The 27,006-nt window shown below is 39.5% G+C and overlaps 1 protein-coding gene across 3 annotated transcripts in view; it reads left to right on the top strand.

Annotated features, from left to right (window-relative positions):
• The window catches only part of FYB1 (FYN binding protein 1), a 49,891-nt gene that overhangs the window by 15,670 nt on the left and 7,215 nt on the right, over positions 1 to 27,006 (top strand). For 2 of the 3 annotated variants that reach the window (XR_008819428.1, XM_056324557.1), the window contains exons 3-16: positions 7,032 to 7,209; positions 8,959 to 9,011; positions 10,058 to 10,077; positions 11,391 to 11,437; positions 12,893 to 13,007; positions 15,226 to 15,382; positions 17,544 to 17,682; positions 20,531 to 20,559; positions 21,712 to 21,781; positions 22,330 to 22,470; positions 23,152 to 23,183; positions 24,240 to 24,309; positions 25,712 to 25,817; positions 26,130 to 26,292. Coding sequence is in view for 2 of the 3 variants with exons in the window: in XM_056324557.1 (XP_056180532.1) it covers positions 7,032 to 7,209; positions 8,959 to 9,011; positions 10,058 to 10,077; positions 11,391 to 11,437; positions 12,893 to 13,007; positions 15,226 to 15,382; positions 17,544 to 17,682; positions 20,531 to 20,559; positions 21,712 to 21,781; positions 22,330 to 22,470; positions 23,152 to 23,183; positions 24,240 to 24,309; positions 25,712 to 25,817; positions 26,130 to 26,292 (1,320 nt within the window). In the remaining variant the exon portion in view is untranslated. The remainder of the gene's footprint in view (positions 1 to 7,031; positions 7,210 to 8,958; positions 9,012 to 10,057; positions 10,078 to 11,390; positions 11,438 to 12,892; positions 13,008 to 15,225; positions 15,383 to 17,543; positions 17,683 to 20,530; positions 20,560 to 21,711; positions 21,782 to 22,329; positions 22,471 to 23,151; positions 23,184 to 24,239; positions 24,310 to 25,711; positions 25,818 to 26,129; positions 26,293 to 27,006) is intronic. The other variant, XM_056324558.1, reaches the window with a different exon arrangement.

Raw genomic sequence — 27,006 nt, forward strand, 5'->3', positions numbered from 1 at the left:
GAAAAAAAGCAATCATTAAAGCTTTCTATCAGATAATGAGAAGTTTCACCTATAGTTCAATTTGGAATTAATTTTTGTATTCCCCTGTAGATAAGGATAGGCTTCTGCAAATAATTATACATCTGTAGTTTGAAATCACTTTCCTTATGCCAGTCAGCACTGCCCAGATGAAGTGTTCTGAAGTCTAACCTTAGATTTAGTCATCATGAAGCTCAAACCTGCAAGCTTCTACATACTGAAGTACTTTGGATGAAACCTGTGGGTTTTCTTTTGGGAATAAGATTATGTGCATGCTTAGTATTTTTCAGCTGTCAACCTTAAATGTAGATTTAGATGCTCACTTTCAGGTGTTGCTCATACTTCATCTGCTTGTCCCTACATTCTCACATAGAATGGTGAAAACCCACGACCAAGTATGTGGTCTAGGACTTACTATTTTTCTCTATGTCATTTCAAAAATATAAGGCATTGAATAGGTGTTAAATGTGATGTGAAATACCCTTGAGGCAGTGTGTGCCTCTGCTCTGGAAACAAGATTTCCCAGTTGAGATCAATGATAAGTTCTGCTTAAAAAAAGACAAATTCTCCATCTGCTTCAATCATGTTTTTCATGATGTATGAGCAACAATCAGCAAAGTAGTCTTAAAAAGTTCCCTTTTCCCTTCCTCAAAAATTACTCCTGGTTTTGGAGGTGATTTCATTTGTACAAAGCTCAAAAAGCAGCTTTACCATCTAACTGGGAGTAGAATCAGGAGAGATGAGGACAATAAAAGAAAAGAAAATTAAGAAAAGATTGTACCCAGGGATTTCTTAAAGTAGGTGCTGGACTCAGGGAGGGCAATAACCAAAAACTTTCAGTGGCCTTCATTTTCAAGGTGTGAGCAGTGTCCCCAGCAATTTTTGTGCCTCTGTTGTTACGGTATGTCTGTCAACAGCATCACCAAAAGCACTGAGCTTCAGTGATGTTGTAGGTTTACCTGCTTGCTTTGGGCAGCTCCAGAGCAGCATAATTGCGAAACCTGAAACTATGGCTTGTATCTGAACGAGTGTGTGGGTTAGGGAGCAGAGCACAGCTCTCTGCACATTATGAATAAAGTAGGAAGTGGGTGATCAGCTCCTGCAGGTGTTGTTGCACGTTCTTAGCAAACCCTCTGTAAAACCCAGAAAGCTCCCAGATCTCGCATGCAGAAATGGTGAAGTGTTCCACGATAAAACTGAAAACCAAATTGCATTTGCAGGGTAGCTCAGAAGTATTTTGTTTTATGAAAGGATGCCACTTTAAAATACAAAACTTTTGACTGTGTAACTGCTTGAAAAATCCTGAAGTCTTTTTTTTGTAAAAACTAAATAAATTCATTAGCAAATGTAAAGTTCCGGGCATTTTTTGCCTGCAAAATGTTTCCTTGCAGTACCTGATCATTGCCAGGTTTTCTTTACATTCATAAAAGCAGGAGTCAACAGCTCCCTGCACCAGGGGTCAAAGGGAATAAGGTCTTGCCAAAGACCATACACTAGGCCAGAGAAAGAGAGGGGTTGTCTGCTTTTTAGGATATGCAGTGAAGAAACACTTTTCCCTTTGTGTGCGAGAGACTCCCTTGTTATGGAAGGGATTTTCTCACATATGTCTACTGCTGTATGTTTATGGTCAAGTAGGTACGATCAGACCAGTCTTGAAATGGAAGGTAGTGTGATATGCCTTGCTATTCAGTTCCAGTTTTGTTTAGTATGCAGTCTTGGACTAGAAATTTCTGGGTTGAGGCAATAGATAGCTTAGATGCTACAGTCTGATACCTTGAACATAATTAAGAGTTAAGCTTTTGCAGCTAAGTCTGGACTGCGTAGAAACTAGAGGCCAGACTGATGGACTTGCAAGAGAGTCTGTTGCTGATAAGATGTAATATAGCTGTTCTGAGCTAATCTGGATTTTTTTGAGCACTATTACTGGCTTTGAGAATTATTGCTGCAATACAGCCAAAGAGTGAGAAAAATATGAACAGCTGAAGCCAGACCACCCTCTGCCAGGATGGGATAGTTCCTTACTTCAAGGGAGATCTGTCATTGTTTCCAGTTAAAATCTTTGTGCCAAGTAATCCCATTCTATTGCATTCTAGTGGTGAATTGATCACCAGTGTTAGTGTCTTCAGCCAGTGGATGTTGAACTGCAGGTGTGAGTGTTAAAAATGTTTTTTCTTTCTTTGACTGCTCCTGTTCTGCTGAGGTTGCTAATTAGATACTGTGCTTCATCTTTGCGCCAGTCTCTCATCCAAGCAGTGGAACATCCTGGTATTTAGGGAGGGAATAAATGGAGACATGTCATTTAAGCTTTGTCAGTACTGGGGCCCATATCACCCTTGCACATGAGTCCAATTTATTTTATGATTTTGAAAAGGACTGGGGAGAACTGGCCATGGCCAAAATACTGGTTTGCCTAAGACTCCTATGCCACCAACTACTGTTTGTTGCATATGTTACTCCAGCAAGGACCCTAGGCAATGCTGAGATTTCCCTTTGATTTGCCACATATTTTGGTATTAGCAGCTCAGGACAGAGTAATTTAGTATCTCAGGACAGCACTGAAGATTTTAACAAAGTGAGAATTGGATGCCTTTTTCTTATCCTGCCCTGAAACTTGCTTTTGACTACAGAGAGTACATGGATTCCAAAAAGGGGAACTTATTTTCGGTTTTTTAGTAGTTTCTTTTTGAGTACACACAGGAGAGGCATGGAAATTATAGAGTACTTTTATATGCAGGTTGATTTCTCCAGAGGTTGTTGAACACAGAATACCTGGACATGAAGGGAAGATGGAATCTTTCTCTTTATGTTATGCTAGCTACCAAAAAGGTATCGGTATTTCCCTTTCACAAGACAGGAATGGCAAGGGTCAGAGTCACGTTTTACATCAAGACAACTTCAGTGTGTTGAACTTCCTGATAAATTAATATTCTCCAAGAAGGTAGGTCACTGCCTGTATGGAAGTTGTTTGAGAAGGTTTCGCAAGAACACAAAATAAGTGTTTTCACTGTTCCATGCGCAGTTCTGCTGCAAGTGCTGAAGCTCTGGGCATGATTAAAGAAGTTGGATACCACAAGCAACAGTGTAATGGGATATTTGGTACCTTCTATGGCAAGATTCTCTTGGCTGCTATACAGCTGCAGAGGTTTTGAGGAACTCATTCCTTTTTATTTGTTCTTTCATTTCTCTGTGAAGAGCTTCAGTTTCTGCATCTGTTTCTTCAGTGTAGCACAGCATGTGACAAAGCTGAGAATCCCAAGAAGAAAGAGGAGGCTATTTGGAAGCAGAGGTGTTAGAGGTCAAAGCTACCACACAGTGATGGTCCTTAACACTCTTTCCTGTGATGAGAGTGCTTTGGGCTCATGTGCAAGCCACAATGTAGTTTCAATTTGATTTCTTGTTCTGAGTGTCCAGAGGTGACTTCAGTTCCACTAGCTGCACAGACCTTTCCATGTCCTCAGAGTACCAACAGTCTCAGAGACACAAAAAGATGAAATTAGAATCAAAACTAAATGCTCCATTAAAATAGGAAACAAAACACTGCTGAGACATTGTGACAGCTTTGGCTCCACTGGCCTGGTGATAACAGCTTCTTCATACTGAATACCCACTTCCTACCTAACTCATACCATCATTTTCAGTATTTGAATCAAAGCATTTTACACTCACATTAGTCTCAGTCATAAGTGTAGGTAATTACAACTAAAAGCAAGGAAGAGTCAGTTCTAGTAGTCAGAAAAAAATTTTAAAAACACTGTTTCCATTAATATGATGATCATTTAGTTTTTGTTAGATTCCAGCAATGTACATAGATTTAGAGGGACATGTTGTTTAGGCCTTATATTTTAAAATAAGCACTTAAGCTAAAATGCACGTGGTATCCTTTCCTGGCTCTCTTTCCTATTGCCTGGATTTGGCTTTCAAGAGGCATCAGATGAAAGAAGTATTACGCACAGAGACTTAGGCAGAATTTTTACTTTAGTCCTACAAACTAATCACAATGAAGTAATGCTGTATGATGACATAATGCATGTATGCACATTGTGAATATATACAACACTATTAGGACAACATAAACATAACCACAGGGAAAAAAACAATATAGGATTCCCTGCTAAAGCACAAAAATTTGAGGGTATAATAAATAACATGAAAAAAATCTTTCTGGCTTCTTTCTTTGGTTAGATTCTGCTTAAAAGAATTCAGCTGCAGAGACATGCTTAGATTGTCGGTGCTACTCGTCTTTGTAGAGGATTTAGAGTAGCAAGAGATTATAATTGATGAAGTCTGCAGATGAATAAAGACTGTGAAGAGTTAAATGCAAACACACAGTCCTCAGAGACTCAGATACAACAAGAGCACTACCACGTACAGTCTTGGCTCATTTAAACAAAGTTTGTCTTTACTCAAAATGCAAATATACATGCAGAATTAAAAAATAGTAAACCATACTTGGAGAAGGTGGTGGTGTAATGCCTTGGGGGAAAATCTAGATAACAAAAAACTCTACAATTCAGTAAGGACAATGATGTGACAGAGAAGTCTAATGCATAATGATTGTCATCTTGTAACTCTAACTTCTTGCGGTTTTACCCTTAAGGAATCTTCATATAGATACAAAGCTTTTGATTAGAAGCTTTTTACTAATGGTCCTTAGTTTGATAATCAAAAGTCTGCACTTTGAAAATAGGAGGAGGGATGACAACTGGAGAAAATACTGAAAATCCCTGAAAGCAATCATTAGAGATATGGCCAAATGAAGAATGACTTGTAATTGCATGTGGCAGACAAGCGCATGCTCTGGAGAATTCCAGTAACAGATTTTTTACAATCCTGGAAAAGCTGGAGAGATAACAGAAATAGCTACAAAATAATTGCTGGATGGAAAAATAATGCCTTGAGATGAGCCAAAATTAAAAAGGCTGGGTCTTTAAAGTAACCAAAAAGAAATCTGAGATACTGGTTAAGTCAGTGATATCAGTGCCTTATGGGTAGAAAACAGTGTTTATTAAAAGGTTTTTGGTCTAGCAAACAAAGGTAGAAATAAAAGTAATGGAACCTCAAGACTGATGAACTTAGAAAACAGTAAGATGCAGATTTTAACAATGAGTGAACTTAACCAAACAAACTCTGTAGTGATACTTTCCTTCTCTTATCTTCAAACAGGTAGGACACCTTTCAAGTTTTAGCCAAAATAATATTTTAGTAGATCTCTAGCTGTTGGGCTCAATATAGGGACAAGTATTTTAAATGTGATGTCTTGCAAAATGTAGGACAACAAACAGGATGTAATCACTGAATTGAAAGGGACATAAAGAAGTTGGTGGGTCCATCCCTATGTGTAGGGTAAGAACTAGAACATACTTGTGCCATAAGTTTATCCTATTTCTTCAACATGGACATCAAGCCATGAAATTTCCAAGTTCACTATTAGAAAGTGCCTCCTAACAAAAGCTGCTGGCCTTTAAACACATTACTTCTTGCCTTCTCCACTATGGAATTGAAGGGGAAAAAATAGGAAAAATAATTTATCCTTTTCTTCTTTGCAAAAGACTTCAGTATTCATTTTGTTCTCACTCAGTTTTACCATATTTCACTAAACAACCACCATTTCTTAAATAAACCCAGGAATTCATGTTTTCTAGACCTCTAATCATTCTCACTCTTCCCCTTTGGGCTCTCTCCAGGCGGCACACTTTAACACTGCAGTAGCCTCCTCAGTACTAAGTGAAAGGATTATTAGCAAAACACCAAAGAATTCACTTGTATAATTAGCAGTGTCAGGACTTTTGTACTTTGCTGCTTAAGTAATGAAAAAACTCAACAGGTTTCAAATGCACTATTATTGTTGACAAATATGTTGACATGGTGCTTAAAGAAGCCAGGAACCCAAATTTATCCATAAATGTTTGAGTTCTTTGTTAGCAGGCAAAACAACTGCTAAGGCTTGGTAATTTTGCTTTGATTTCCAAGTGACAGGAGATGTCAATCTCCACTATATGAATGTGAACTTGAAGAAAATCTCCAGAAGCCAAGGGGTTTCCTTTCAATTGTAATTTGTTTTTACTGAACTGTGGATTTGCTTTTTTTCCTTCTGCTCTCCTCTTCCTTAGATTTTGTTGGACTTCCCTCCATATACCTTGGGGCAACTCCTTCTGGGTACCTTTTAACCCACTCATGATACTTGAAACAAAATTCTAGGTTTAACATGAAGGCATCAAAGCAGTGATTTCATTTGGTAGTGTTGAGTAGCTTCTCTCAATGTGAATGCTCAAAGAAAAGGTTACTATGGTTTGGTTGTGGTTTGTACATGAAGCGTGCATTCAGTGCAGCACAGATGTATACCAGCCCACTCATGTAATTATGTCTTCTACCCCTGGAGCACTGCATCATCTCTTTTTTTTTTTTTTTTTCTTTTTTTTTTTTTGAGGCTGCACCTGTTTGCTGAAGGTGTAGCTTCTGTGCATCTTCTCAAACTGTCAATTTTCTAGTATGGGCTCAATAGAAATTTAAGTCGAGCCTTTTACAACTTACATTACAAATGTATTTGAAGGTGTAGAGAGACCTGCACACCACTGAATGCCAAAATACCTTTCTGTCTTTCATGTCTTCACTTGAAACTCTGTCTCTGAGCAAGGAAAACTCCAGCAAGACTGTATCAGTGTTTATGTGAAATTCTGCTGCTGGTCTTTTCAAGAAAATTGTAGAATTAAATGATAATTTAGTTTTAAAGTACAGGAGCTTATATATTGGGTGAGCTGTTGGGTTTGTGTCTTGTTCATGTCTTGGCAAAGACATATTCAAGGCCTTCTATAGACAGTACATTCTTCTAGGCAGAGCCCTCTCTACTCTGTTAAGGTCAGGCACCAAATATATCTAAGAAGCAGGTTCAACAAAATGTATTTGCTTTGGGGTATGTGCAGTACTGATGTTTTATCCTAATGCTTCATGTATACAGTGAGATTTCTTCCTCTGCTGTTTGTTTGATAAATTTGGTCTGCTCTGCTTTTTTTCAGGCCCTAAAAATGAAGGTTTGAAACAGATAGCACCTTCCTCAGCAGCACTCTCCCCACCTGTACCTCCACCACACGCAGCTATGCAGTTATTTCCTCCACCAGCCTCCCACCCATCCCTGCAGGCCCCAGCAGTCCCCAGCCTGCCTCCCAGAAACGTCAAGACCGGCTCTGAAACAAAGTAAGAGTCATAACCCCCAAAGTCTTCATTTTCTCACCTCTTCCTGCTTATCACTTTGCTCATGCAGCAACAGTTGACGGCTGCAGGTGTCCCATGTTTCTGGGGGACTGGGGTCCCATACCACTTCCCTTGTCCTACGCTGTCCCTGGCTTGTTTGGAATTAGGTTTTGTTAGCTTGAATCCTCCATCTGTTCAGTTGTTTCCCTAAATTGTCTTATCTATAGCAACACTCTTCTCTGCCCTGTTGGTAAGGGGAGGGAGGAGGGAGCAAGCACCCTGCTGCTTTGGTTTTTTTTTGGGTTTCGTTGGGGGTGTTTTGTTTGTTTTATTTTTGACTCCAGAATGGTGCAAAGACTCCATGCATTAGTAGCAACTCAGTTGTATCGGTAACCGAAGCTTTCCCCTGCGTTTTCCTGGGGGAATTGGCCAGGAGGGCCAGGTCCATGGGCCGGTACCCCGGGAAGCAGCTTGGCGGTTGCGGAGCAGCCGCGGGCGCTGCGGCGCGGTGCGGTGACGCCGCGAAGCCTGCGCCGCACACGGGGCTGCTCTCCGCAATTCGCGATTCCGCACAGCGCTGCGGGCGGCGGGGGAACGGAGCGGCGAGGCGTCCCCCAGCGCTTCGGTCCAGGGACAAAACCCACCGGGAAACGGCCGAGGCCGATCAGCGGGCTGCTCTCCGGCCAGCAAGCGGCGTGCAGGGAGACTACACCGGGCACGGCGCGGGGTGTCAGCGCTCACGCTGCGCCGCAGTGCGGTGGCGCCGCCGCAGCCTGGCCCCGCCGCTGCGCTGGGGCTGCGGGAGCGGCGCGGGGGGTGCGGGGGCCGCTGCCCCCTCCGGCGGCCGCAGCGCCGGCACAAGCTGTGCTGGGCGCCCTCCTGCCGGCGCTGGGGGAGCCGAGCGTGTCCCCCGCCTTCAGGGGCCTGCGAGATGCACCCCGGGCTGTCCCTCGGTGTCCTGCCCCTGCGTGCCTCCGGCACCCCCTGCTCTGCTGCACATGTGTCGCCTGGGTGCTGACGCCTTTTCTTTCTCCCCGTCCCGGTGCTTTCTCCATCAAGCCAACTTTAAAACATGACATTCTGCTTTCAAGTCCTTCCTTTGGTTACACTTCTTTGGCAATGACTGTCAGCCCTAGTTTTCCTTCAGGCGGAAGTTATTATAAAGTTAAAAGTCCCTGGTGTTGTTATTACATTCTCAAATTCTTGCTTCTCTCAGTTCGACAGCACTTTTAAATCTGACAACAATAGAGACCTTTTACCTGGCCTAACCTTGTACCACTGTTTCTCTCATCCCTTGTTTAGACTTCAAGCCCTACAAGTTGAGGAACAAGTCTAAGAGCTGTATTAATATTGAGCAAGAGTCTGGCATTCTGCTTGTGCATTGTGCCAGAAGCCTGCACCTGCAGTGATGGTTAAACAGCCCAACAAACTCTTTTCATTCAGTCAACCCATCTGCCTGTTATATTTTTCATACCACACTCATATCCATGGTATCTGAGCTCCTTTGGCTCATTTTCTCCTTTTACACTCACAATCAAGGCGTCCCTATCTGAAAAACTGAGTTGCAGTCAGGAAGAACATTTTAGGGAATCTCGTGGGTATTTAAGTAGGCTCAGCCTACTTATACTGACCTACTAATACTGTCCAGCCATTGTATAAGATAGCTGAAAGGAGCACCAGAACAATTGTGAATGAAAATACAATCATACAACCACCTTCACAGGTTTCACGTCTTCTTTTTCATATTTACAGAAGTATTCCAGACAATGAGGAAAATTACGATGATGTTGAATTTGTTTCACAGGGTAAGAGGCATACATTTTAATTAATGGCAGCTGTAAGAAGCTGTAAGCATATTGTATTTGTAAGATAAGCAAAAGCATATTGTATTCACGAGTGACCTGTATAAATAATTGTGCTGGTTCTGCAGTTTTATGGGTGAAGATGGTAGTCTCATAACACTAACTATTCTACAATCAATATGACAGACTCTCTGGAACTGCTTTAAGTTATCTCCCCTCTCCCCACCTTTTTTTGTTACAAATATGCTGGAACTGTACATTACCAGATTTTCAAATCCAAACCAAAATGAATGCTGCTGTTTCAGAGTTGAAGCTGTGTGCTCTGCTGAAGGAAGTGTTGTTTTATACTTGGTAAAAAAAAATAATTTGTTGACTGTGCTTCTAATGTCGCTTTGTGGTCTGCCTTCCGTAAGAGGCAGTGAGCCGCTATGTTGTACCAGGAGCAGACAGCGAAGCAGATTGTGACACAAAGAATTTCAGTCTGCCTTCTGATCTCTCCTCCAGAGGACCTGGCCTGTGCCAGGCACAGCGTGCATCATTTAGTGTGCTAGCCATTCCTGCCATACAGCAATGTGAGCTGAGCTGAAATGAGCCCAAGCTCTTTTCTTACGCAACTACCTGCAGAGTAAGGATGAAACAGAAGATTCAGGGGTTTTCTTCTCCTGCAGTCCAGGGTAGAAGCTGGCTTAGCAAAGAGTCTTTGGCCTCCTTATTCAGCTGTTGGGCTGGGGCAAGCAAGTTCTCTGAGGTCTGTTTGGATTTATTAGGTTGTTAACAATTTTTTTCATACATGAATATGCATTTTTGTAAACAAATAGCATAAGTGAGTTTGCATGGTGAAATATGCTATTATTTAGATATTTCTAGTTTACATTGTACTACAAAAGCAGCCTGGAAAAACTCTGATTTTCATTAAAAGACAGGAACCTGCACATATTTCTATTTAATATCACTGTTATTAGTACCAGTTTTTAAATAGTTAATGCTATAATGAACTGTTTTCTGTACAGCAAAAAATAAATACCTCGTTTTTATTTTTTGTCATATAGGTCACAGAAACACAGAGGGGGTAAGTGTTATCCTCCATGATAAACCTATCCTTACTAGACTTACACAATTAGTAAAATCCTTTCAATGCATTAGAAAATTAATTTCAGAATTAATGCCATATATTGACAGTAAATTGTAGAAGCATGTACTGTGAAGGACAGAAATAAATACGGGTAAGCAGAGCAAACTGGAACTAACAATAAAAGCTGGCTAGACACCAAAAATTGATTTTACAAAAAGGAAAACCACCTCTTCTATTTCCACTGATATTTCATTTCACTGAAATTTTCCAGAAACAAAGGCCCTGTTCTCTTCTGCTAATAAACCACTTGTTCCGGTTAAGCACAGCGTTGTATTGGTGTCTTTAAGTACCTGCCTGTACTAGAACCAAAAATAGTCTCTGGGACCCTAATCTGAGTCCCATTTAGATCCCTAGTGATACAAGAAATATGCAAAAATCTATAATGAAAAACAAGAAAGAATTTGGAAAACAGAGGATGTTACAAACAATTAACAAAACGTCGCTTTGGGAGAAGGAACAGACACCATAAATATGCCAAGCTGGGACATGACAAGACAAGCTCAAGGAGACCCAAATGGTTAATGAGACCAAACAGAAAATTACTTGAACTACGCATGCACTGTCCTAAGTAGCATACTAAAAGATCCACCCTCGAGCAAAGAAAGACCCTTGCTAATAGACCCCTCTCCCCACAGAACATGCACAGTGAAAAATAAGAATGTTGTACCTTTAAATGGAATCGGGGCTCATGAAAAACAATTAAAATTATGTGTGACTAAACATAATCGTAAACATTTGTTCAAAGTGTGTAAAACATTTTACCATGTGTTAAGAGGTGTGCTAGCTCTGTGGATTTATCACCTAGCACCCATTTCCGCAGGCTTACAATGAACAAGTATCTCTACTCTGCGTGTGCCTGGTCTACTCTTGCACACCTCAAAGAACCCAGCTTTGGGATAACACTAACATTCCAGTTTAACTAATGCTAACTATGGCAGTGCAATCTTCAACACAGATAAAGGCTTTCCAGGACTAATATTGCAATTAAAACCTCCACTTTTGATAAAGCAATGAGCTAGTGTAGTAATAATCCAGGACTTTATAGTTGTGGTATCATAAAAACAGTCAGAAAAAAAGACTAGTGGATTTGAATAATTTAGTAACTTGGTTTGAGAAGATGAAATTAATTTGTATTTACATGTTGCTGTAAATATTTTTTGATAGTTTTTGTAAAGCTTACGTAGCAGGTTCAGTTTCTCCATGTCTTTCCAAATACATCTAGGCCATTGAAAATTGACTTTTTCTTACAGGGCCAAGAAAGTGGTGGAGAGATGTATGAAGACATAAATGATATCAGGTAATAATTTTAAGCTCTATAAGCTATTGTATCTTAACTACTACAAGCTTGATAACCATGATACTTCATCTGGCACAAAAGCATGATTTCACTGCAGTCCCTGCCAGGCATTACCGTGTTCATTAATTTCACCTAGAGAAAGTTTCATTGCTCACAGGTTCTTTCCTACATAGACCTGCTATGCCCTGGGCTGGAAGAACTCCTGCAATAAAATCATGTGGTTACTACGACTGAGATAACCGAAGTCTGATTTCTGATCTAAGGACCATGCCTGAATCACTGAATTATAGCCTAGGAGGTTTTTCCTTAGATTAGCAACTAGGTACTGTATGGTCCCAGACAGATCTTTTGTTGTAGCTGTTTTTCTTGCTTTCTAGATAAATGAGGCTGAATTTACAGTTCTCATGGCTGGAATCCCCAAGTTAAGCTACAGAGTCAGAATATGAGCTTATTCTTCTGCCATTTAGCCCTTTGTGTTGAGGAGTCTTTTGCTCGCTAACATCTAAATGTGTGGGATTCACTGTATGACATTAGCCAAAGAAAACTCTAATTCTCCTGGAATAACACTCTAAAGTTCCTACACAAAAACACTTTTTTTCAGATGTAGAATGACTTTCAGCAAAAAGTTATTGTTTAATTCCCTTTGAAAACAGATAATTTTATAAATATATAACCAGAACAAGTGATCCACATTCAGTCTTTCTTTAATATAATTAGAGCATATCAGTTTTGGAAAAGTACCCAAAAAAGGAAGAGGAGGCAGCACCACTCAATCAGTTCCATAGGGTTTGTAAAGTTTAGCTCTTCCAGCCAAACCACTGGCAGCAAACGGCAGAGCTGTAGCTATAGTCCTAATTACGTGCCAAGGCCCAGGTCTCAGCACCATCCAGTAATGAAACACAGCAGGCAGTGTGCCCTGGTGTGATAGCCACATTTATGATGCAGTGCAAGAGATTTGTGTCATTTGTGTAGACTGCTGGAATAGGTTGCAATTAGGTTTAAAAGCACAGTCCAGTAGTAGCTCAGGCTTCAGTTCTGGCTGCATCGACCACCGATGGCTGGGACAAATACTCAACAGCTGCAACCAGTGCCACAACACCTAGACTACTACTGGTTTCCAAGCTTGCTTGCCAAAATAAGCTCAGAGATGTCTAGACACACATGTGTAGAGCCAGTCTCTTACCTCCAGATAACCTTTTCTGTCATACTGTCTGCTTGAGGACAGCCACTTTAAATTATGCATTTTAAGGCTTTTTTACATAGAACATCAGGAGGGGATGTTGCATATAATATAAAGGAAATGGCTGCCTGCTCTATCTGTTTTAGAATCTGTAGCTGTGCTTTCACTGGCAGAAGTCCTTTTCCATCACATGCAGTTTTTTATTAACCTTGGGTAAGAAAGCTTTAGTGAGATTTGCTTCACTGTTATATTCAATCCTGGCAATGTACTTTCAGATCAATGGGAAAAAAGAAGAAGTTGGAGAAGGAAGAAAAGAGAAGAATGAACCAAGAGAAGAAAGAACAAAAGGAAAAAGAAAAGAAAGAGCAAGAAATGAGAAAGAAGTTCAAAGTAAGCTTTTTGTTTTGTAATCTGGACAAAAGCATTATTTAGCATTATTGAGTTCAAAATACACTTTTCAGATGGATACAAAGGTATTTGTTGTGGTAGGTAGTTCAAGTACCTGGTTAAATTCTGAATATAGGTTTAAGACACCCTTTTATGTTTGGCATACCCTTGGCTTCAGGCTTTGTACTGAGGGCAAAGATGGTTTTTCAGTGCTTATATAGTTTTTGTTAAATACCCTTCTGATGTTCTATGTAAAAAAGCCTTAAAAACATTTGCTTTCACTTTGCTGTTTAAAAAGTATTTATGTCACCAGAATAGCATCAGAAGTCATTAATAAAAGTGGAAATTGGATCCCATATACTTAGCATCTTTTTCTTCACTGGAGTCAGACATTACAGTATCCAGCCCTTAACACATTGCCCTTGCGCTGGTCTAAAGGAACCTAAAGGGACTTAGAGCCCGAATGGGAAGGAGGGGAACAGGGCACGTGCAGGCAAGCTACAGTCATTGTCAGAGTCTAGGGGCTAAATAATGAGACAGTTCTTTCTGGTTTATATCATTTTTGTATAGCTGGCTGTCAGCATGTTACCACAGTTTACAAATCTGCCAGTCATTTTCTGTTAACTAATGCCTGTTCACAAAGCTCCACTGTGCTCCTTTCAGTGTCATTGTACATAGCTGGCTGCTTTCCTTTTCTTTGCTCTGTACACAGTAAAGCCATGGTGATTCTCTCACATCATGGCCTTGGTCTGCTGTGGGGAGACTGGCACGAGCTGAGGAGCAAACATTAAAGGAAAATACTAACAGTTGATAATAGTGGATCAGCAGGCATTTGTCAGGCCCCATCTGTTTTTCAGACCATGCCTGTGAAGTGTAGTCAGTGCACAGAATGCTTTCAGACTGCTGTCTTACAGCCGTTACAGTATGTTATCATTCTTAAATGCAAACAAATACATTTTGGTGCATATTTTCTTTCCCATTTCTTCACCATCTATACAGGATAGATATTCCTGAGCTGGTCTATAACTGCCAGCAGCCACATGCCTCTGCAAGATGATATATATCTTAAAGCCACAGGCACTAAATTCCAAAGTTGTTTCTTCATAACATATACTAAAGATCTCACAAAGAGAATCCTGAATTCCAGTAAACAATGTGATCATCTGTTGTGAGTACTTGTAGGATCATGTATAGAGTAGGATTATAAACACAGAACACTATGTGGTAGACATTTATGTTAATGAACTTTTGCTCATATGATTTGTATCAGAAACAGCGTGGCCAGCAGGACCAGGGAAGTCATTGTCCCCCTGCACTGGGCACTGGTGAGGCCGCACCTCAAATCCTGTGTTTGGGTTTGGGCCCCTCACTGCAACAGGGTTGTAGAGGTGCTGGAGTGTGTCCAGAGATGGGCAACGGGGCTGGTGATGGGTCTAGAAGACAAGTCTGTTGAGAAGCCACTGAGGGAACTGGGGTTGTTCTGTCTGGAGAAAAGGAGGCTCAGAGAGACCTTATCGCTCTCTACAACTACCTCAAAGGAGGCTGTAACAAGGTGGGGATCAGTCTCTTCTCCCAAGTAACAAGCAACGGGACAAGGAAACAGCCTCAAGTTGTGCCAGGGGAGGTTTAGCTTGGATATGAGGAAAAATTTCTTCCCTGAAAGGGTTGTGAAGCACTGGAACAGGCTGCCCAGGGAAGTGGTTGAGTCACCAACCCTGGAGGTATTTAAAAGACATGTAGCTGTGGCACTTAGGGACATGGTTTAGTGGTGGACTTGCCAGTCCTGGGTTAATGGTTGGACCTGATGATCTTAAAGGTCTTTTCCAACCTAGACAATTCTATGATTCCATTATTCCAGTAGGTATGCTGCTGGAACTACATGAAGCTGCCCAGTGGAATTAAATATGTGTGTGTTTTGTGAACCTGTGAAAGGCTTCATAGGCTAGCCTCTTGGGTTTAGTCTTTGTATTTCTGTGATTTTGCCAGTCACTTCTTCAACTGGTCTACTTCTGTGCTGATTATTGTTTTCATTCCTGATTATTAATCTCAGTTGGGCAATTCAAGACCGTAGTTACGTCTTTCTGTTTATTTGCCTAGAGTATTTTAAATGTTAATGAAACAAATAATTATCTTTACAGTTACTTTCCCTTTCATTTTGATATTTGGGAAATAATTCAATTTTTCCACATCTGTGATTTCTTTTGTTGTTTCTTTTCTACAGTTAACAGGACCCATCAACGTCCTTCATCAGGCACGAGCCTGTGTTGACCACAAGGGAGGGAAGAATGAGCTGACTGTCAAACAGGGGGATGAGATTGAAGTCATTCGCCTCACAGACAACCCAGAAGGAAAGTGGCTGGGCAGGATAAAAGGCTGTTGTGAGTTCTCTTTCTTTGCTGTGCTCCTGAATGTTTTCACTGTGTGACAGCAAACACGTGAGCATTACACTGAGGAGTAGCCTTACCAAGCTGGAGTCACGGGCCACCAAAGTAAATAATTACCACAACTCACCCTCCTGTCCTTAGCTGACATGCAAGGCTTAATTCATAGTAGGAACTTAATGTAATGTCTACAACTTAATGTAATGTCTACAGGCACTAAAATGAGTTAAGGAACAATATGCTGGGATCTTCATGGGCCTATTCAGAGGTAATTCCATGTCAGCCTTTAAACAGCATCAGAACTTGGCTCTATGCAAGTAACAAGGGTCACGTTTTTTAATGTCTTTGTATTAAAAATAATATGGATGTTCCTAAAAAAAGAAGCAGAAAATATAAGGTCCTGTTTTAAGTGTTTGTCTTGTTCCTATTCCTGTGGAAAGTTTCTAGCTAATTTCTAGATTTTATTTTGTCTAAAATCTAAAATGTTTCTCTAATTGTATAAGTATTATCAGTGGATTTCTGAGTATGATAACGTGTTGGTAATCTGGCTCCTGGGTTATAGCAAAGACATTAAAAGACTGATCCCTAAAATCAATGAAAATTATTAAAAGCACTTGCTTGATTTTTAAGGAGACTAAAAATGACAATAAGTTCGGTAAGAGAGTTCATACATGCAGAACAGGAAAATGCCAGCTGAGCACTTTGTAGTACTGGATGTAAAAAGATACTAAGGAACTCAAGTGTGTCACATCAAAAGAGATGCTGAGAGGGCTGGGGCTGTGCAGCCTGGTGAAGGGAAGGCTTAGGGGATCTTGTAATTGTTCATAAATACCTGATGGAAGGGTGCAAAGAAGAGGGCGCCAGGCTCTTTCCAGTGGTGCCCAGTGGCAGTGCAACAGGCAACAGACACAGACTAAACACATGAAGTTCTTTCTGAACATCAGGAAACACTTTGTTCTGTAAGGGTGACCAAGAAAGGGAACAGGTTGCCCAAAGGGTGGTGGAGTCTCCATCTATGGAGATATTCAAAACCTGATGGGACCTAGGCAGCCTGCTTTAGCAGATCCTGCTTGGGCAGGGAGATTGGCCAAGATGATCTCAAGAGGTAAGTTCCAGTATCAGTTTTTCTGTGACACTTAAGTTTCGTAAGTAAGTTTTTTGCATGGATCAATTTGTACATGGGAAAACAAATCTTGTGAGAGCTGGGAGAAGGGTATTTTCTTGAGCATGTGTGGTTAATTAATTAATTTACCTTTAGTTAATTTACTTTTCATAAACCAATTCTTGCCTCCGCAAAACTGCAAGCTGTACAAGACTTCTTACTGACAAGTGTCAACAGTACTGCACAATTTGTTTCATCAGTGCTGCAGCCTTCAATGTTCACAAAGGAAAATCAGTTCTGATCATTTAAATAAAAGAAAAAAGTCAATGAGTTACAGATTTGAGGGGAAGCACATGAAAAACTGGGTTTACACAAAAGCAGCAGAGTGAGGGATTTTCTATTTTTCAAGAAAAGCACAAGCATTTTTCACCTTTGATAAAATCCATTTGTGCTCTCTTCCATACAGGCAGTACACCTGTCTAAAATTCCCCTCAGCAGAGACAGAATTCCCAATCCTAGGCCAACCACTCTGCTGCAGGTTTCTCCTGAGCCATTGGACCCCGGGGTATAGCCAGATCTTTTTAGTGAAGATCCAGGGACAAGAGGATAAAAATGCAGCTGCAGCATGTCTACCAACCTGAAGCGAAAGCAACATGAAGTGTTCCTCTTAACAACCCGTCAGAAACTTTGTGTCTTGAGCTGCCCTAAAATATGTCACAACACTGCAGTGGTCCCATGGTTAGCTGAGAAAGGGAGCTTGCCCCATGATTCCTGGAGTCTACACAGAAAAATCTGCTGTAGCTGAGAAGCAAGTAAAGGTGAAGTTAACATGACACCAGCTGAAGAGTTTGGGGCAAGATCGCAGACAGGTCTGAGATTTGTATTCGTGCAGACAGATGGAAACTTGGGCTGAGGCAGCTTGCCGTGAGACTCTGAACGTTTTCAAAGATCATACAAAACAATCTGATTATTGATTCTGAACTTCTGTTAAACTCATCCCTTCACCATGTGCTTTAGAAACTATCTATGCCTAATGACACGGTTTCATTCATTTAGATGGATACATTAAAACAACCATGGTGGAGATTGACTATGACTCTTTAAAAAGAAAGCAACCAGCTATCAGACCTGCTGTGAAACATCCAGAGAATGACCAAGTGTATGATGATGTTGGAGAGCGGGACAGTATTAGCAGGTATGTACCAGGAACACAAGAAAAGAAACCAATGTTTCACCCCAGCCAGCCTAGACAGGGGAAGTTTTACAGCCATAAAGCAGACCCTTCTCACAAAAGAGCAGCCATGTATATAAGAAATATAACTGAGCTATTTGAACTGAAGTAGTCAGAGGAACAAGAATGGATTCTGGAATTCAGCATCCATAAGCACTCATAGTCAGGAGGAATCCATACTGTTGGAAGTATTGCAGTCCAAAAGAGAACCAAATGCAAAACATGCAGGATTACAATTCACCTGCAGTAAGTGCAATTCTCTTCTCTCCCTCTCTTTTCTTGTTTTGACTTTTGAAGTCATATACTCCCTTCTCTAACAAGCAAGAACAAAAGACTTTAAAAGCAATGGGAACACTCACTGTACTGGGAAACTCCTGACCACACTCATTGCTCTCATGAGTCTTACTACCTCATGCATTTTAAGCAGAAGGGACTTGTGGAAGCATGACTCTGATGGCCCTTCAGAAAAGAGCATGCCTAATGTGTTTAGTCCTGAAAATAAGGTCTCTAAAACGCCATGAGATTGGTATGAGCTATACTTTTTTGACTTTATCAGAAGCTTCTCCTCTATGGCACAATCCCACATGTATTTGCAGTGCAGTGCTACATTTCAGACTCTGTTTCAATGTGCCATATTTTTCACATCAAATAGATCTGCAGCTAGGGAAGTGCCACTTCCAGCAGCATATCAAACTTGCTGGCATGGAAATATCCTAGTGATCTTGTGACAAGAATCAAGGCTATCACATGACCTAAAATGACGGTGGTACCTCTGTTACCTGACCTCACATAAAAGTCTGTATGTAATGCAACAAACCAGTGCTCATTATATATCCTGATGTACAGAAACACCTAGCCCAGGGTTCAAATAAGAGCTCTGCATATGGGTGCAGAGGATTTCAATGTGTGGGACAACCATCTTGAGACACTCAACCATTACACCTGCTTTTACTGCTTCCCAGCACCTTAACTTGAAGGTCTGGCTGGCATAAAGGCAATGCAGCTGGCTGGCTGCTGGGTGCAGCTGATCCTCAGCTGCTAGAACACCCCAGTGAGCTCCAGAAACAGCGCTTGGAAAGATCTGCCTTCAGGGTAGCATTCTTTAAGCAACCGATATAGTTTTGCACCTCATATTTTTCCAGGTTGCTTAATACCAGTTTTCCTCCCTGCACACTGGTCTTACAGCATCGTAAGCTAGCCAGGAGAGTTGCTTTAGTTGTTCTAGGGTTTAGGTCATCTAAGCATTAGTAATTTGTTGCAGAAGTATCTTTGGCCAATCATTTTCATTATGGCAAACATTACAACTACCCATCATAATGCAAGGAATTTAAAAAAATTATTGAATTCAAAAGCAAACAAGAATGTTCACACTGTTGCATACTAAAATAACAGTGCAAGGCACTTTGAGGGATGAATGGCTCAGATTCATTAAACCCTTTAGGCATTTTGACATTTTTACCTTCTCTAGTGATTAATAGCATTCTGTTCAGTACATGAGCATGAATTGTTGGCGGGTCTGACATACAACAACATGTTTTGAAACTACTTTAAGAATGCCATACTAAAAAAAGCCTCTTGACCAAAAAGTATTATCTCATTATCAGTAGTATTTTAAATATTACAAAATTAATGAGTGACTAGGACTGTTGTATTTCAGGATTTTGTGGCACAAGAGTTCAACAAATACCTTGTTTTGATGTGTGAGTTTAAGTAAGGCTCTGACCTGGAAATAATCTCAGTTACTGTGAACCTGGCAGGCTTTTTTCAATTACTGTTAGAATGCTGGACTAATACGTAATCCTTGAAATGTTAGAAACATGCTGTTAGAGGTTTAAATCATCACTCAACAAAAGCTAGTTGAGCAATAAATTCATTTTTTTACCGTTTCATCTCAGGAAAATCCCTTCATAAGGGATGGATCTAAAGGGTGTGGATGCACTCTCTAGTGTTCAGTCAAATTATGTTTTTATTCCTATGAAGTCTGACTACGTGACCTCCTGAAATCCCTTCCAACATGAATTATCCTAAGATCCTGAGTCATATTTTGTACTTTAGCTTAAAGATATCAACAGGAATATAAAATATATTTTAAATATAGTAAATCATTGTCACTGTAGACATCAATTTGCATGTCTTTGAAAATGACACTTTATTGGAAATTGCTAACAGTCGCTAACAATTACTGTTAGGACTGAATGTTCTGCTCATATGAAAATACGCGCCTTCATTGGCTTGAAATATCTGCACTGATTGATGCAAACAGAGACTTCGTTTCACAGCTCTACTTATAAAATATTGTCTTTTTTTACATTAACTGAAGATGGTATTGATAAATTTCTCTCTTATTCCCTTTTGAGTTGCTATGAATCATATTTTAAAATACTGTTTTCTGATTTGGAATTAATTATTTCCAAGGAAAAATAAAAAGAGTGTTTTTTCTTGCCTTACCTGAATCTTCTAAAAGTTAATCTCTCCTCATCAAAGAGCTAGTTCACTTAGGAATTAGATGACACATTTTCATTAGCATTAGGAGAATGCAACTACTATTTGACTGTATGAAAATTGCTGTGAATGTGGTGAAAACAGAGAGAAAAAAAAGAACTGGCACATTTAGCTGTTGCCCATATGGAACACACAAGCACGTGCCTGAGCTTCCAGTGCAGAATTTGTAGTGCTCACCTGACAATACAGACAAGTGTCAAAGTCAAAAGGTTGAGAACTAATAACTACAGAAGTGATGGGTAATCATGGTGTTTTCTTTTTCCAAAGGATGACTGTTTTTCTCTAAAATGTCTCTTATTTGTTTTTCCAGTCAGAGTGGTGGTCAAAGTGGAGCTGGAAGTAAGTTCTACATATACGTTTTGGGGGGAGTTCTGTGTAATGCTTACCTTCAAATCCAGACAGCTGCAGCTTCCACCTAATGCAGTAATTATCCATAACCATGCTAAATATTAGCTAACAGGTAACAAACAAAGAAGTATAGTGGCCAAATTAACTTTCTTTCCACCTGTGGGAACGTGGATGAGATAGAAGTTTTGTCTTCAGATACTATGAATCAGAAGCATGTCAGAAGATGACAAAACTTTAAAATTTTTTGTGTGAAGGTAAATCATCCCACAAACAGCACAGATATAATTGGCAAATATTAACATCAGCAGGAGGTTTTATGCAGGAGAAATCCTGAAACAGCCTGAAACACTACCAATTAAAGCTGCATTTTGCTGACAGGGTTAAGGGGAACTTCAGTTCCAGTGATACTCTGGAGTCATCACCAGTATGACTGCAGCAATTTCACACTGTCAAGAGCACATATTCAAACTCAGTTTCCCCTTTGGTAGCACATATATTTATGTAGCATTCTCTGTTGATCACAAGAGCACAGCTCATCTTCTCATCTTAGAGTTTAGATACTAGTCATGGCAGAAGCATCCCCTGGCAGTGCTGAATGAAGCTGCTGCCAGCTAAGTACAGATTTCAATGATTACACTGACCAGTGGCTAGAATTGGACATGGAAATTGAGCTAACCCTGCACTGATGGAGGTGGGGCTCAAAGGTCAGATCTGACACCAAAATGAGAAGCTTACATTGCAGTTGCCTCTGGCTTCTGTGGATGAACACCAGATGTCGCTTTCTGAGAGTAGAGATCTTCAATCATTACTTGAGCCACACACAAAGTCATCAGTCATCATAATGACTGGGCCAAACGGCTATTTAGAATTTCATTGAATACAGTGTAAATGCATTTGGGTTTAGTATTTGTGCTCTTGTGATTGGCAGTGATACATTTAAATGTTGTGGATGGCATTCGCAACCGGGATAAGTCTAAATCACTGTTTTAATAAATAGGCAGTGCTGGTTTACAGAAAGATTCTATTTGCAAGAATATTGCACAAACTGCACACACATCTGACATACTTAAGAGGCCAGTAATGAATACCCTATTCAGCAGAATTAAATATAAATGCATTAATTCAATGTTTGATCTGTTAAAGACATGTTCCCACCTCCTCCTTCTGATCAAGAAATTTATGATGGCATTGATGATGAAGATGCTGTAACTAGGTATGCTTTTATATCCGTTACATAATTTGCTTCTTTGAGTGTTTCCATTTCAGGTTTTAGTATTTTTGAATTAAGCTTAATAATTAGCAGGTATTAGGATGATCAGCAAGTGGGTATACGTCAAGATGGACTGATGAAGTTAAAAAAAAAAAAAAAAGGGTTTGGTCTTCTGTGGAAGTTTTGTTCTGTAATTAATTTTGGTATGTCAGCAAAAGGAGCTGCAACCATGAAAATCCCCAAATCTCCAGCTAGACTGAATAGCTCTGAAAGCAGATAGCAAATGCTAGCTTTGAGCAACAACATAAAAACAGTAAGTCACTAGGTTAATATCTATACCTATAAATATATCTCAGTATCTACAAATAATCTAACATACGTATTTGTAGTTTAGCATTTTAGTGTTTAGCATTTATGTAAGTGTCCTCACCTTGTGGTATATACATTGTTGGCATTAATGACAATTATGTGCATCATTGGAGAATTTAAACTGGACCTTTTAGAATGAATGTTACATTTTACCTTGTGATAATTGCATGCATACTCCAAAGGTCTGTATCGCAGGATGAAGATAAGAATGGTATCTGGTCCTGGGGAATCTTGAAGAAACTAAAGGTCAAAGATGACAAAAAGAAAAGTGTGCGAGAAAAAACAACCAAAGGCAATGGGGCAGAAGATAATGGAAATTTGTTGTAAGAGTCTGCTAGGAAATCACAGTGCACATTAACGAATTCTAATAAAGCATTGATCTCACGCTACTAACGTGTTCTCACAGCAGCCTAATGAATCATGCATCAAATTGCAGCTCAGGATGATACTTCTCTGCAAAAACACTGACCTCCTTTCCTTTCACCTGCATAATATAATTGTTTTCTTAACAAACTGTGTTTGTTATGTAAGTCTGGTAATTAAAATATACTACAATTTTTTTATGCTGAAGAGCACCAAAATAATCCATCATCTTTGTGCCACTCTGATGATGTCATTGGTGATGTCACAGTGATGATCCTCAGTTAAAACATACTTTGTTCACCAGTACAATGTAGCTGAGATAAACTGGTAAGTCTAGTCCCATTAATCCAAATTTTAGGAATAATATGCCAAACCAAAAGATGCAAAGATTGTCTTCTACCCATCTTGCCTAGAGGTTACATCAGCAACTGGTGTTCTACAATCATCCTCTGCCATTCAGCTCTGAACCAGTTTACTTTGATTCAGTTTTAAAAACACATTTAGTCCATGAGTAGTGCTGGTGTTACTGGAGCTTCAGAATGTCTGGAGATTACTTGGAGCCTTTGTGTTGCAAGTTTTTTAAATGATGCAAAAGCCTATTAATGTGATATAAATACTTAATGAGCATCTTTTTTTTCCAGCATGTCTCCTTCAGCAAAGCAGCTTGGAAAAGGTAATTAATAGCCTATTGTTCAGTATCCATATTGATTTCTGATCCTTTTTTCTATAGACATTAAGTGCTAGTCACAAAAGTACATCCAAGGAAGGAAGCAGGATTTCCCATTGCTTACCCAGTTCCAGTAAACAAATTTCAAATATTGTGACTGATTTGGCTACAGACAAGGAGATACATATACATTGCAATCTCTCTAAAAAACAATTTAATGTATTTTTTAGGAAGTCATGATTTTTCTAAGTGAGATTTTCACTAGTTCATTTTATTTGACATTAAGTATGAAGAGGTAGACTTGGAAAGAAGCACTTAATGCAAGACTTCAAAAGTAAAAAGAGATGCTTGTTATTTTTATCACTTGCAGTGTCTTTGTAAGATAACATGTACTCATAAATTTCAGCTTAGCCATGGAATAAAAAATCAGTTCTTCCAATTTTTGAGGCTGTTGCCACAACTGAGTTCTAAACCTTTCATCTCCTGCTGTGATTTTTCTAGCCATTGATTTGATGACTTGAAAAAATTGCTTCCTCTCTACAAATAAGCTAAATGTGATTCAAAGTATATTCTTGGGGTAAGAATTCTTTGCACTGCTTTGGCATTGCGAGATGGCCTAAAAACTAACATACATGTGATTCATATCCACTTCTAAGCCATTGACCAGATTGCTATAGAAGTGCCTGAGTGTACATTAAAATCAAACTCCAAAAATATATTTTGATGCAACTCAGTGGGAAACGGACTAATTAAAATGAAAATTAAAGGCTATTGCATTAGCCAACATGTGCTAAAACTTGCTTCAGTTTAAGAAGATTAAAATATCAGTGAATACCTATTATTATTAATAGAGTCTTATTCTGAAAAAGATTGGCTGGTGTTTGTTTTGCACAGTAGACTGTGCAAAACAGAGAACCCACAGTTACTACAGACAGTACATTGCTACAGTACTTGCCATAATTTCTTGTCAACTTAGCTATACTACCATAGATTTAACACAATGTGTTCACTACTCAAGGGTCGCATAACAATTTTCCATTCTTTTAAACAATATTATTTCAGATTGTGGAGACAATTATGTTTACGATGACGTAGATTCTTCAGACTTCCCTCCTCCACCGTCTGAACTCTGGCAAGTTAAAATGGGAATTACTCCACTAATTAGAAATCTGTAATACACTGTAAAGCATTTTCAAAGTATTTACCAGAGGCAGATTGCTATTAATGTTATGGTTTATTTGATGTTGTCAGGTTTTGTAGTTCTTGTAACTGTATTGTTGGAAATGGCTATTGAATGCTCCATGCCTCTATTTCAAATTGGAATAATAGGCTATAGAACAAATAAGCATGCTTTGAATTTCAACAAATTCAGTCCCCGATGGACAAGACATAGAAATGAATGCATGGCCTAAAGGTACGTCATGGTATATTCTCTGTGTGCAGTCCTCTTCCTATCAAAATTTGGGGACTGTTAGGATAAGTACTAGATCTCAGCTGCTGCAGTATTTTTAGAGAAAAGGAGATAGTGCCCTGTGTTGTAAGAATGAACCACATCTGGATGCATAAATTTCTGCCTGGAAAACTTTTATCCCTGGACCAGGAAGTTATGGGTATATCTGGAGCACGGATGTGTTATGAACATAGATGCATCTCTGAAGATGACTTCAATATGTCACATTCTGTTGTCACTAACTCCACTTAAGGGAGGCTGCAGAGTGCACTACAATAATCTAGCCTGAAGCCATTAAAACGGAGAGAACTCTTTGAACTCTGTATCCAAAGGGAAAGACATAGCCCTCCTAACCTAAATCTATGCCAGTTCACACACACTCCCTTACATTCATCATCAGTGAAACTGCCATCCACAACTCCTGCAGAGATCAGGAAGGATCAAAAGGTAGAGTCAGACTTTAAATTCCCAAGTACAGGAAGGGCAGTTTGGGCATGAAACACTTCAGTATTTGTTGCCACAGGTCAAATCTATCAGGAATGTGCAAAAAACAACAGACTTTGAAATGGGTCATGCAATGCAGATTCCTTGGTGTAGCAAGGTCTTCTATGGGCACACAGGACTAACAGTTACTGTACAAAAGGCTAAGTAAGATGTTCCAGCTGCCTCCACAATGGGATGTGTGGTTTTCAGCCTATTGCCCAAAGATACATAAACTTCACTAGAATTGCTCCTTGTCTACAGATTCTAAAATGATGGGTATCGTTTACCTAAACTATTTTTGGTAGAAGTAAAGTTCTCATTGCTGTAGCAGCTAGATACTTTGAGTAATTTTCCATGTTCACTTATGTAATAGACATATTACCATCAGAACTCATTGAAAGAGACAAGTAGGGAAGTGAATCCCAACATTTTATTTCTTCTGAAATCAAATCTTTATTGTATTATCAGGATTAGTTTTGTAGAGCAACAAAAACATATTAAAGACACATGAATGCAAATGCATTTTCACTAAAATTATCACAAACATTGTCAATACCTCAGATCTGTTAATTTTGTTTTTATCTGTAACCTCTTGTTTTAGTTCATCAAAATCTGCAAACCTTGGAAAACATAAATCAGATGGAAAAGATGCAGAAAAGCTTAAAAAGATGGAAAAAGAAGAGAAAGAGTTCAGAAAAAAGTTCAAAGTAAGTTTTGGTCCCATAAAATATAAAGAGTAGAGTATCTGTATGGTGTCCTTTAATTTGTATCTCCTAATTTGTAAATGATCCATTATTTTGCCTTTGAAAGGTGAGGTATCACTACTTGTAAAAATAGTGATCTGAGCCTTTGTAAGTCCAAATGGCAAGCATGGGCACATATTACATAACATAAACAATTATTTGCCTGATCTTCAAAAATTTAGTAATAAATGGGAATATAGTGGTCTAAAAAAATGCATGATCATAAGTTTGACACTGACCTTTTTTAACCAGCATCTCTTTGTTTTATTTTTGCAGTTTGAAGGTGAAATTAAAGTCCTTTATTCTACTACCACAGTCCAGGATTTGCCCCAGAGAAAATGGGGATTTAAAGACTTGCAAATAAAACCAGGGGAGTCTCTTGAAATTATAGAAAGTACAGATGATACCAAGGTCCTGTGTAGGAATGAAGAAGGAAAATGTAAGTTTTCTTATAAAGCTGTAGTACAAATCAAATTGTCAGAGAGCGATTGAGTCAGGATGTGTGAAAACCCCTCTTCCCTCTCATATTAAAGCAGAGGCTAGTACTTGTTTTTTGTCTTGCCTGGTGGTTCACAAGAGGTAGGCTGTTGTTATTTTATTATTGTGGTTTAAGAATGGCTTGCCTTAAAAAAAGTTAAAATCCAATAGACATATATTGAACGTGGAAAAAAAGGACAGCTTAGTTATGTAAAACTTGCTTTGCTGCAACTAGGAGTAGAAGGTTTTGTAGCTTATGTCTCCCTCTATTTGCCAAAAAGAGTATAGGTATGATACTCCACAGAATCTAGTAAAAGTAAAATCCTTGCTGCACCTCTGTGAAGCACTTGCCCATTGATTGCAGTCAAAGGAAAACCTATAACAACATTCTTATTCTGGATTGCCAGAGATGGAGTTTAATCTTTTCAACAGACTGAGGGCGAAACTGTTGAAGGAGCCTTTCCCCCACAGCCTCCAGCTAATCCAAGGCGTATATCCTTGTTGGCATGCCTGCTTGTTTTGGGAGCTGCGTGAGGCCTTTCAGTGTTTCTTTTAAATCCTTGGCAAGGGTGTGCGTTGGCATAATTTTTTGCATTTTTGGAGAAGTCTGGACTATCTACTGTTGGTTTCAATTTCTTCATGTGCTTCTGTTACAATACTTTTCAAATCTAATGAA

Source organism: Falco biarmicus, chromosome Z, assembly GCF_023638135.1.
Source record: "Falco biarmicus isolate bFalBia1 chromosome Z, bFalBia1.pri, whole genome shotgun sequence".
NCBI classification, from domain to species: Eukaryota; Metazoa; Chordata; class Aves; order Falconiformes; family Falconidae; genus Falco; species Falco biarmicus.